Source organism: Bombina bombina, chromosome 1 (assembly GCF_027579735.1).
Source record: "Bombina bombina isolate aBomBom1 chromosome 1, aBomBom1.pri, whole genome shotgun sequence".
In the NCBI taxonomy this organism is placed as follows: Eukaryota; Metazoa; Chordata; class Amphibia; order Anura; family Bombinatoridae; genus Bombina; species Bombina bombina.
Window position 1 is genome coordinate 190669366 of NC_069499.1, and position 12426 is coordinate 190681791.

General features: G+C 36.4%; 1 protein-coding gene across 1 annotated transcript in view; it reads right to left on the bottom strand.

The window, feature by feature from the left end:
* The window catches only part of CDAN1 (codanin 1), a 380174-nt gene that overhangs the window by 330261 nt on the left and 37487 nt on the right, over window positions 1–12426 (bottom strand). The window contains exons 7-9 of the mRNA XM_053711416.1: window positions 8680–8803; window positions 4723–4832; window positions 172–261 (exon numbers count right to left, since the gene is read on the bottom strand). Coding sequence (XP_053567391.1) covers window positions 172–261; window positions 4723–4832; window positions 8680–8803 — 324 coding nt within the window. The remainder of the gene's footprint in view (window positions 1–171; window positions 262–4722; window positions 4833–8679; window positions 8804–12426) is intronic.

Below are 12426 nucleotides of genomic sequence, written 5' to 3' on the forward strand. Positions count from 1 at the left end.
TACCCTCAGAAAGATGAAATAGTAATGTACTGTAATCAGAAAGGAAACATTTGTTGCTTTAAATAGACTACTTGCATTTTAGAACACAAAACCAAACACACAGGTAGAGAATATTTGACTTACAGGCAGGTAAAATAGTAGTTTTTGATTTATAAAAAAAAAAGTCTTTACCTGATCTTATTGCCAAGACAACGCTCAAAATTCCAGTCTGTTTTTTCATGACTATCTTCCCACTCACGGAGCAGCTCATAGAAAATATCTCTGAAGCATGAGACGGTGATACAAGATAAACATTTCAAAGGAGAACAGACTAAAAAGTTCACTAAATTATGGTTTTAAATCTCTTAAAAGGAACATAAACCTCACATTGATTCTTTTGTGATTTAGAGCATAAAATAAAAAAGTTTCTAATTTACATCTATTATCAAATTTGCTTCATTCTCATAGCATTGGTTATAAAATAAATAACTTAGTAGGGAGCATGCACACGTCAAGCACTACATGGCAAAAAATAAAATGCTGTCATCTAGTGCTGCAGACTCCTAAGCTTGCCTCCCTGCTTTTCCACAAAGGATATAAAAAGAATAAAGAAAATTTGATCAAAGTAAACATTGGAAAACCGTTTAAAATTGCATGCTCTATCTGAATAATAAAAAAAATTGAGTTTCATGTACATTTAATGACGGATTGTCCCTACAAGCTTAAAGAAACATTAAAGGGACATGAAACCCAAAAAAAAAAAAAATTGTGATTCAGATAGAGAATACAATTTTAAACAACTTTCCAATTTACTTCTATTATCTAATTTACTTACATTATTTAATTTGCTTCCTTCTCTTGTTATCCTTTGCTGAAAGGTTTATCTAGGCAAACTCATGAGCAGCAGAGAAACTAGGTTCTAGCTGCTGATTGGTGGCTGCATATACTGTATATATATTGACTGCGATTGGCTCACCCATGTGTTCAGTTAGAAACCATTAGTGCATTGCTGCTCCTTCAACAAATGATACCAAGAGAATGAAACACAGATAATAGAAGTAAATTAGAAAGTTGTTTAAAATTATAGTCTATCTGAATCATTAAAGAAAAACGTATTGGGGGCGGAGCTAACTATCAACATGGCAGGTCGCACACTTCCAGAGCTCCTGACTTTGTGGGACTTTTCAGAGCCTAAAACTGGACTTGGATGGCATCAAGGTATATGAACCTTGTGTATATTGCGACAGTCTCACCTTTTGAGGGTTAAGAGTGACTTTTGAACTTGTATTGTGCTTGGAACCGGGTTTTGAAATTTTAAGAGGCCCACGCGGCTGGCGACTTTAGACGCCATTATCAAGGGAATACTAGTTGGAAGCACGAACACTGTTCTTGTTTTTTGAAGGCTTAAACACCTGGATAAATCTACCATGGCGGCACAAATTTATGAACTTATTGAGAAAGTTATAACTGCACATTTTATTAGGATGGAGGAAGAGTTGTCAGCAACGGTACGTTCCTTTTTTTGTGAGCATCCACTAGCACAGCAGAGCGATCCACGGGGACCTATGCAGAATGCGACTACCCCAAGACCTAACGCTATAACAGCTAACAGCTCCGAAAAGCAGGCAAGCATAGCAGCGAGTCAACTACCTCTGATGGCAGCCCAAGCTGGACCCAAAGAGCGACGACATGTAGGGGCAGTAATGGAGGCTACTGTGCTGAGTTCTGCGGTGAGGCGGCCGATCGCTGCGGGAACAGTAATCAAGGTCTACAAGGAGGAGCGGGTTATTCCACCCGTACAGAGTTTGGATGCCCCGAAAAAGCCAGTATTAACAAAGCTGAAGGGAGAAACAGCAGCACCACGCGGCTCGACTTTGCCTGAAGATAAGCTTCCTCCTCTACCTGTTGCCAGATCAGGAGTGGGGTAAGGCGGTGTGTTGTTCCGCTGTTGAGGGGCCACCCTGGTGCTCTCTCCGAGACTTCTCACAGCTAGATTTTGTCCTGTATCGTCCAAGCCACATGGATGTTCATGTTACATCCCTCTATATAGAATTGTCTAGTCTACTGCTAATATGGGATTTAAGATGTGGAGAGTTGGTGTGGGGTAAGACAACACTCTTTCAGCGTACCTACAATATCGCAAAAATTTGAGCACACTGGACATTGTTTTTCTTTTTGCCGCTACCCCATTGTGTTAACATGGAATGCCCATAAATGCAGCCGTACTGGAGTGAATTAATATACTGTAGGAACGATTGCCACCATGGACTGTCCTTCATGTTCATCTAGGTTTTGCTGTTCATTACACTTAAATCCCTATAAACCTCTTAACCACTTTACTATTTTAGTGTTTAGGTAAATGTGGCAGTTAACTTACTGTTTAGTATACTTTTGTATTTTATAAGGGTGCATGGTTATATTTAAGCCCATTATGATCTATTAATATATGTGTACAAGATTTATTCTAACTCTAAAATGTGCTTTATGTGCCTACAAGACAATGAGAGAGGTGCCTATATTCAAAGTACTGTAGCTGCTTTACAATACTTACGACTCTAGACTAAGGGGTTTAGATCCCACTATTGTATAGTTATAACTTCAGTTACTTCAACAGCGTATTGCACCACGCAGGAGCTTCCTTGTGCTCTTAACCTTTTCCTCATTAAGTTGTCCCTTTAGTGTATCATCATAAACTATACCTCCAGTTGTATGTTCCATTTGTAGTGCCCAAACTAATATCAGCAGATGCTTATCTGTCTGCAAAGTGCACCTGTTGCCGGGTATAGGGCCCGTGCCTGACTGACAGGTTGCACTGTTATTAGTATAGCTGCTTGGTGTTCTTTATGATTATTAATGCTATTATCTCATGCTGCTAGCTATGTATATCTTTGACAGGGGCTATCCCGTTAACAGAGACAGCTTATCATAAATGTATTTCTATCACAGCTTTTGGTATAGTGGAGGTATGTTATGGAGACTGCAACTATAGGATCACAATCATTGGGTTAGATATGACTACCAATGCCACTGTTCACTTAAACATTTGTAGAAAGAAAAGCTTTTGTTAAGTTTTCATTATGACCTCCGTTTCTACTTGCATATTTCTCAATAATTTAGATTGTGCATTTGTCCTCTTTTATGCATCAGCGCTTTGATGTTTTATTTTATGTTGTCTTAAAAATTTATATTTTATGTTGTCCTAAAATTGAAAAAGTGAGGTTAAGCTTATTTTTCATTTGGTTGGATTCCTCTGTGATGAAACAGAAATGACTTTATGTGTTTAATAATGTGCATATTGTGTTTTTCTTTTTTTTCATCTGTTTTCATGCATATTTTGATGTCTCACAGTGGTGTTGTATTATGACTTTTACCTCAATAAAAATTATTTAAACAAAAAAAAAAAAGAAAAACGTATTTAACAATATGATTTTGTCAGCAACATTTGTACTGAGTCAGGGAGGTACACTTTTGTTCATCTCATTTCTTTTGCTACTGCCAGTTAAAGCAATATGAAACCCCATTTTTTGTTATCTTGTGATTCAGATAGACCTAAGTTTTCTTGGTACGTAAGCTCAGGAGCGTGCACGTGTCGGGAGCACTATATGGCAACAGTTTTTCAAGAACGTTATCCATTTGCAAGAGCATTAACCAGCAGCACTATTTCCTGCCATGTAGTGCTCCAAACACCTACCTAGGTATCTTTTCAACAAAGAGCATCCTGGGAACAAAGCAAATTTGATAATAAAGGAAAATGTGAAACTTTTTTACAAATTGTATGCTCCGTCTACATCTTGGGTTTCATATCCCTTTAAGGACAAATATAAAAGATCTGCTGCACCGATTAAGGAAAAAATGTTTAACATGTTGCAGGGTCATGGATTCAAATTCAGCGGGATAAATTCAGCCTTATGTGCTGCAAGAGGAATATTAGGATCACAACACAGTGACTGGAGCATATTAAAGGGACATAATACTCATATGCTAAATCACTTGAAACTGATGCAGTATAACTGTAAAAAGCTGACAGGAAAATATCACCTGAGCATCTCTATGTAAAAAAGGAAGATATTTTACCTCACAATCTCCTCAGCTCACCAGAGTAAGTGCTGTGTAAAAAGTTATACTTGGTTGCAGCCCAGCTGCAGGTAAAAAAAAAAAAATGAAGAAATGAACAGCAGCCAATCAGCATCAGCAGTGCTGAGGTCATGAACTCTTTTACTGTGATCTCATGAGATTTCACTTAACTCATGAGATTTCATTGTAAACTTCCTTACACTGAATAGGGAAATGAGACGAGTGAGCACAAAAGCTCGCTCCTTCCGCTGTCCCGGGACAGACATACTGATTTGTTGCTTAGAAGTCCTTTACAATGGGATGTGGCTACTGAGGAATTTTTAGGTAAAATATCTTTTTTTTTTTTTTAACAGATGTTCAGGTGATATTTTCTAGTCAGCTTTTTACAGCTATGCTGCATCACTTTTAAGTGTTTAAACATTTGGGTATTATGGCCCTTTAACAGCCACTTTAAAATATCTGAAATTCTTTTAAATGAACCCATAGACCATACAGACTAAAAAATGCACGTGCATTATAAAAAAAAACACAACAAATAATAAGTAACAAAATCTTCTTTCAGTACAACCCCTTCACTGAGCATTTCATGGATTGGGCTAGTAACCAACAATAGTGTTAAACTGTTTTGTAATATATGTTTACATGCTAGACAGATTAAACACAAATTACCTCTGCTTTTTAAAAATGTGAAACTCTCTATCACTGGGGAAGTTAGAGCGGTTATCTGTTTCAGGCTGAAAAGACACAGACTGTATTGTGGGTGGGATCACAGGGGAAACCTACAATACAAGACAAAAAGTAATTGTTAACTTTTATATTACAAAGATTATACAGATTTGCACTCTCACAGTTTATATTGTGTAAGCAATAAAAAAGAGTTCCACTCTGTAGGTTTTTAATTTAATTTCCCAGTAAACTAGTTTATCAGGGGGGATAAAAATCAATGATTTTTAAAAAAAAATGTATTTTAAATAAAAAAAATTTGTTTACCACTTCCCGCAGTTAGGACGTTATTCAAACTACAGATTATAACGGTGGGTTTGGAATTCAATTAATTTTAGTAGCATAATATTCAGAGAACAGTAATAATATGACAAGCAAAGCCAATTACAAATATCATTATCAAAGATGGATAGAGCATTTTAAGCAAGTTTTTTCAAACGTTTAGTGTCCCTTTAAAGGGACAGTATACTGTAAAATTGTTTTTCCCTTAATGTGTTTCCAATTTCTTTTTTTACCAGCTGCAGAGTATAAAATGTATGAGATTTACTTTTTTAAGGATTATATGTGTATATGAAGTAGCTGATTTTGTGTTTTGAAGCCACAAACTAATAAAATGGGTTATATGTGTATATGAAGTAGCTGATTTTGTGTTTTGAAGCCACAAACTAATAAAATGGGTTGAGCTTGTAGATATAATCAAAGCTCATTACTTTATCACATTGTGTACATATACATGCTTCTTTATCTTATATCTGCTCGTAAACCAATCACCAATACTTGGAGAGAACAATGGAAAATTAACATTTTATTACCTTATCTCTTCTATAACCCACTGGGAGTGTAATGTCTTCTGCTGGCTGTGTTTACACAGCTTGGCCTTGAGACCAAAAACTTTCAGAATAGGTGAGGATACTACAGGCTCAATCATCTATTTCAAATGCCAATATAAGGGTAATGGAAATACTTGTAAACAATTTAATACACTCCAGCAGGTAAAGTGGATCATTTAAGGGGAGACATTTTTTGAGTAAACTGTCTCTTTAAGCTAAAATTAGCTATTAAAAATGTTCAATTTTCGTTACACAAATTATTAAATACTTTTATGTTAAATTATGCAATTGATTTGCGCTGTGGATAGCTGGAAAGAATATATTAGAAAATATTACACTGCTCCCACTGGCTACTAAATAATGCCACCCAGCTACTTCAAACAAACACCAGTCTGGCAACATTTTCTGTGGAGATCAATGAAATATAATAAACGTATATTTAGATATTAGAAAGATTTAAAATGAATATATGTCTTTATTTAAATACATGTTAAATACATTTTTACTACTTAACTAAGCTAAATCAGTGACACCTTAAAGGGACATTATGCACTCATTTTTTCTTTGCATACATGTTTTGTAGATGATCTATTACATAGCCCATAAAGTTTTTTTTTAAATAAATGTATAGTTTTGCTTATTTTTAAAGAACATTGCTCTGATTTTCAGACTCCTAACCAAGCCCCAAAGTTTTATGTGAATACTGTCAGCTACCTTCTCCAGCTTGCTCCTGTTTGTGTAAAGGGTCTTTTCATATGCAAAAGAAGGGGGAGGGGGGAGTGTCTTATTTGCCACTTGCAGTGGGCTTTCCAGCTACCTTTTCAACAGAGCCAAACTGACAGCTTCTAAGTAAGTTTTTAAACAGTTTTATACTGGATTTTTATATCAGTATCCGTGCATCTTATTCTTTATAGTAGTGTCTATTACATGCAGTTATATGAAAATGAGTGTATACTGTCCCTTTAAGATAATAGAATAGGACAGGCTACCCCAGTCTCTTTCATTGACTGCACACGTGCAAACAGAGTTCATGCTATATTATCCTATTATTGATTGGTTAGGGTTCTTTTGTTCTTAGGAACAGGGAAATCCATAATCATTTGACAAAATAAAGCTGCATTGCAAAATTATTTTAAGATGATATTTATTATCTTGCAGCATACATTTTGTGTTTAATGGTCCTTTTAAGTTTCAAGAAGTTAAAATAGAAGATTGTTTGGCATTAAAGGAACATAAAACAGATTTTCTTTCAGGATTCAGAAAGAGCATACAATTTTAAACAACTTTCTAATTTACTTTTATTATCCAATCTGCTTCATTCTCTTGATATATTTTGCTGAAAAGCATATCTAGATAGGCTCAGTGCTCCACATGGATGCCTCGTGTGATTGGCTCACACATGTGCATTGCTATTTCTTCAACAGAGGATATCTAAAGAATTAAGCAAATTATATAATAGAAGTAAATTGGAATGCTGTTTAAAATTGTAGATCTGCACAAGGAGCTAAGTGTGAGGAGGGAGGTGCATGCAGTACAAATGATAGTGAATCCTATAATGCAATTGTTTTAGTTCAAAATTGCTATTAAAAAGGGACAGTCTAGTCCAAAATTTGTATTGTTTAAAAAGATAATCTCTTTATTACCCATTCCCCAGTTTTGCACAACAAACAGTTATATTGATATACGTTTTACCTCTGATTACCTTGTATCTAAGCCTCTGAAGACTGCCCCCCCTTATCTTAGAGCTATTTACAGACTTGCATTTTAGCTAATTAGTGGTGACTCATAAGTAACTCCACGGTAGTGAGCACAATGCTATCTATATGGCACACATGAACAAGCAACGTCTTGCTGTGAAGAGATATAAAAACACCCTGCGATAATTGCGGCATGTAGGGGCTTTGAAACAGGCAGAAATTTTGAGGTTTAAAGGTTATTAAGTATATTAATATAACAATGTTGGTTGTGCAAAGCTGAGGAATGGGTAGTAAAGGTGTTATCTATCTTTTTAATCAATAACAATTTAGGAATAGACAGTCCTCTAAGGTCATTAATATTTTTCTCCTTCCATTAAAGTATAGCAGAGGAAGTTGTCCAAACAAATAATTCAACTATTAGATAGGAGATAGATAGTTATCAAAGTATTGCAAGGTGAACTATCTTTACTTCTAATGGTATAAAACCAAACCTGTAATTTCCTGACATGACTGTAAAACTATTCTAAAAATGAAAAAGCATCAGGTTGTAAATATTAAAGGGCCATAATAGTAAAAAAAAACAAAAAAAAACGACAACATGCTCTGATCCAATCAGCAGTGCTAGTTACAGAGCCGAGTCTGACAACTAGCGCAGCCGTTTCAATCAGTGGTTGTTTTTGCTCAGGACCAGCAGTACTCTGGGTCCCGAGCATTACTTTTACTGTGTGTTTAAATGCTTTGCAGGGGTTAAACACATAGTAGTGCAGGGTCGGTAGTAATAAAATTAAAGGGAAAGTCAAGTCCAAAAAAAAAAAAAAAAACTTCAGGATTTAAATAGGGAAAGTAATTTTAATCAAATTTCCAATTAACTTTTATCACAAATTTTGCTTTGTTCTCTTGTTATTCTTCGTTGAAAGCAAATTCTAGGTGGTTCATATGCTAATTTCTTAGACCTTGATGACTACCTCTAATTTGACTGCATTTTGACCAGTAGAGGGCATTAGTTCATGTGTTTCATATAGATAACATTGAGCTCATGAAGTTACCCTGGAGTGAGCACTGATTGGCTAAAATGCAAGTCTGTCAAAAGAACTGAAATAAGGGGGCAGTTTGCAGAGGCTTCGATACAAGGTAATCACAGAGGTAGAAAGTGTATTTATACAACTGTGGTGGTTATGCAAAACTGGGGAATGGGTAATAAAGGGATTATCTTTCTTTTTAAACAACAAAAATTCTGGTGTTGACTGTCCCTTTAAATCCTCTAACAAATTATTAACTATAAAAAGTAAAGCCTAGTAAATCATTTTAAGGTTCTCTACAGAATTTTGTGGCCCTATACAAATAAATAAAAGTAATAATAATATGGTGATGCTTACCTTAGCTGTACTTGTTTTTTTATATGCTGTAAGCAGTTGTTTCTGCAAACTGGGAGAAAATTCCCCAACTCGATCACATTCAGCCAAGACTTTCAAGGTGCCTTTGTCCAAGTATGAAATTACACTGGGAAATAAAAACCTAATAAGTGGCTGGCAGTAAAAGCAGATAAGTAATAGATAAAGAGAGGGAAAAAGAGAAAACAAAAATAAAGAGGAAAGAAAAATTGAGATAAGAGAAACTGTGAGGAAGAGTGAGGCAAGGGCAGCAAGGACTGCCCCAAAACATCCCTCCAGGAAATAGACCTAGTATAATGTACACAAACATTCTACAAATCACTAGGTTCCTCCACTTCCTATAAATACATTTTCCCCTTCCTGCTGGTCTCAATTCATAAATGAAAGTTCATCATTTTTAAATGCCCTGGCAACCTAGTATTACTTTACTGGACCTTTAAAGGGGCAGTCTAGTCCAAAATAAACTTTCATGATTCAGCTAGGGAATGTCATTTTAAACAATTTTCCACTTTACTTATATCACCAATTTTGCTTTGTTTATTAATATATAATATGCTAATTTCTTAGACCTTGAAGGCCACCTCTTTTCAGAATGCATTTTAACAGTTTTTTCACCACTAGAGGGTGCTAGTTCATGTGTTTCATATAGATAACACTGTGCTCATGCACGTGAAGTTACTTGGGAGCCAGCACTGATTGGCTAAACTGCAAGTCTGTCAAAATAACTGAAATAAAGGGGCAGTTTGCAGAGGCTTGGATACAAGATAATCACAGAGGTAAAAAGTATATAAATATAACTGTTGGTTATGCAAAACTGGGGAATGGGTAATAAAGGGATTATCTATCTTTTAAAACAATAAAAATTCTGGTGTCGACTGTCCCTTTAAGTATGACTAATTCATACCTTTCCCCCAACTGAATAGCACAAAATGTGTAGATCTTCAGTTAAATCTTGCACAGCTAAAGTATGAAAACTTTCTTCTATGCTTGTTGTAGATTCCAACAAAACAAGGAACGTAAGATTTTAAGCTCAACGTGTCAGTTTTAAACTACCTTAGAAATTCTCATAGTAATCTCGCAAGACTAGGGGACCATCTAATAAACTCCTGAAAGGGACAGTAAAATCAAAATTAAACTCATGATTCAGATAATCAGGCCATGCAATTTTAAACAACTTTCCAATTTACTTTATTATAAAATGTGCTCTCTTCTCTTGGTATTCTTTGTTGAAGGTTAATCCTAGGTAGGCTCATATGCCAATTCCAAAGCCCTTGAAGGCTGCCTCTTATCTCAGGGCAATTTATTAGACAGTGCTAGTTCATGTGTGCTGTATAGATAACATTGTACTCACTCCCGTGGAGATATTTAAGTCAGCAGTAACTGGCTGAAATACAAGTTTGTAACAAGCACTGAGATAAGGAAGCAGTTTGCAGAGGCTTAGATATAAGGTAATCAAAGAGGTAAAATGTGTACTAATATAGCAGTGTTGGTTATGCAAAACTGGGGAACAGGTAAATGGATTATCTATCTTTTAATAGAATAAAAATGTTCAAATAGATTGTCCCTTTAAGCTGTCCACCATTTTTTCACAAAGCCTGGACGCACTAAATGATCAATAATGATTCCACTGATTAAATGGAAGAAATGGCTGAAATACCAGATAATGGAGTAAAATAGCATCTAAAACCTTAAAAGGGATACGAAACGCAATTTTTTTTCTTTAATGAATCAGATAATGCAATTTTAAGCAACTTTCTAATTTACTCCCATCAAATTTTCTTCGTTCTCTTGCTATCTTTATTTAAAAAGCAGAAATTTAAAGCTTAGGAGCAGGCCCATTTTAGGTTGAGCACCCTGGATAGTTTGCTTTTTGGTGGCTACATTTAGCAAACCAATAATCAACCAAAAATGGGCCGGCTCAAGCTTTATATTCCTGCTTTTTAAATAAAGATAGCAAAAGAACAAAGAAAATGATAATAGCAGTAAATTAGAAAGTTGTTTAAAATTGCATGCTCTATCCGAATCATTCAAATTTGGGTTTAGTGTCCCTTTAAATGGTGTTCATTGTTCTCTAAGGACCAATTTTAATAAACATACCAGCCTGCTTATTTTACTGACCACCAAGCTAAAATGTAAAATATATTAACACCTTGGCAACCGAGGACATGTCAGGCACGTCCTACAAAAAAAAATACCCTTAAGGACCAAGGACGTGCCTGACACGTCCTCTGGGGTTTTAAGCGGTGGAAGCGATCGTGATCGCTTTCAAGGTATAGTAGTGATGCCTCAATATTGAGGCATCACTACAATACCTTTTTTACCCACTGATGCAGAGAGGGCCACTCTGTGGCCCCTCTCTGCATCGGCAAGCGATGGTGCGATCGTTGGTGGGTGGGAGCCATTTCAGGGAGGTGGGTGGGCGGCCCATCGCTGGGGGAAATAGGTCAGAGGGGAGCAGGATCGTGTGCAGGGGCACCGGGAGCACGCACAGGGGCGGGAGCGCTACACTATGAAACATTAAAATTGTAATTGATGGAGGGAGGGGGGAGGTAAATTTTATCCAAGGGATCTGGGAGGGGGTGGGGGGTAAGTTATGGAGGGGGTGGGGGGTAGGTTATGGAGGGGGGGCAGCTACACTACAGAAAAATTTGGTTTTATAAAAAAAAAAAAACGAATTATATGGCAAACTGGGTACTGGCAGACTTTCTACCAGTATTTAAAATGCCGGGGAGAATTGTGGGGTGGGGGAGGGAAGAGAGCGATCGGGGGTGGAATGTGTCAGGTGGGAGGCTGATCTCTACACTAAAGCTAAAAACAAATTATGCTTACCTGATCATTTAATTTCCGCTGTGTGTGAGGAGAGTCATTATGCCTTACTGTTGGAAAATACTGAATATGGCCACCAGGAGGAGGTAAAGACACCCCAACCAAAGGCTTAAAGGGACAGTCTACACCAGAATTTTTATTGTTTTAAAAGATAGAAAATCCCTTTATTACCCATTCCCCAGTTTTGAATAACCAACAGTTATATTAATATACTTTTAACCTCTGTGATTGTCTTGTATCTAAGCCTCTGCAAACTGCCCCTTTATTTTAGTTCTTTTGACAGACTTGCAGTTTAGCCAATCAGTGCCTGCTCCCAGATAACTTCATGTGCACGAGCACAGTGTTATCTATATGAAATACATGAACTAACACCCTCTAGTGTTAAAATGCATTCTGAAAAGAGGTGGCCTTCAAGGTCTAAGAAATTAGCATATGAACCTCCTAGGTTAAGCTTTCAACTAAGAATACCAAGAGAACAAAGCAAAATTGGTGATAAAAGTAAATTGGAAAATTGTTTAAAATTACATGCCCTATCTGAATCATGAAAGTTTATTTTGGCCTAGACTGTCCCTTTAAATACTCCCCCTACTTCCCTCATATCCCAGTCATTCTGCCAAGGGAACAAGGAACAGTAGGAGAAATATCATGGTATAAATGGTGCTGGAAGAGAAAAAAATAATTTTGGTTCGCCCATTGGAGTATACGGCAGGGGTCATGGACTCTACTCATACAGAAGGAAATTAAATTATCAGGTAAGCATAATTTATGTTTTCCTTCTTAATATAAGGAGAGTCCACGGCATCATCCCTTACTGTTGGGTAAAATATACCCAAGCTCTAGAGCAGTGATTTTTAACCTTTTTTTTGCCGTGGCACACTTTTTTTACATTAAAAAATCCTGTGGCAC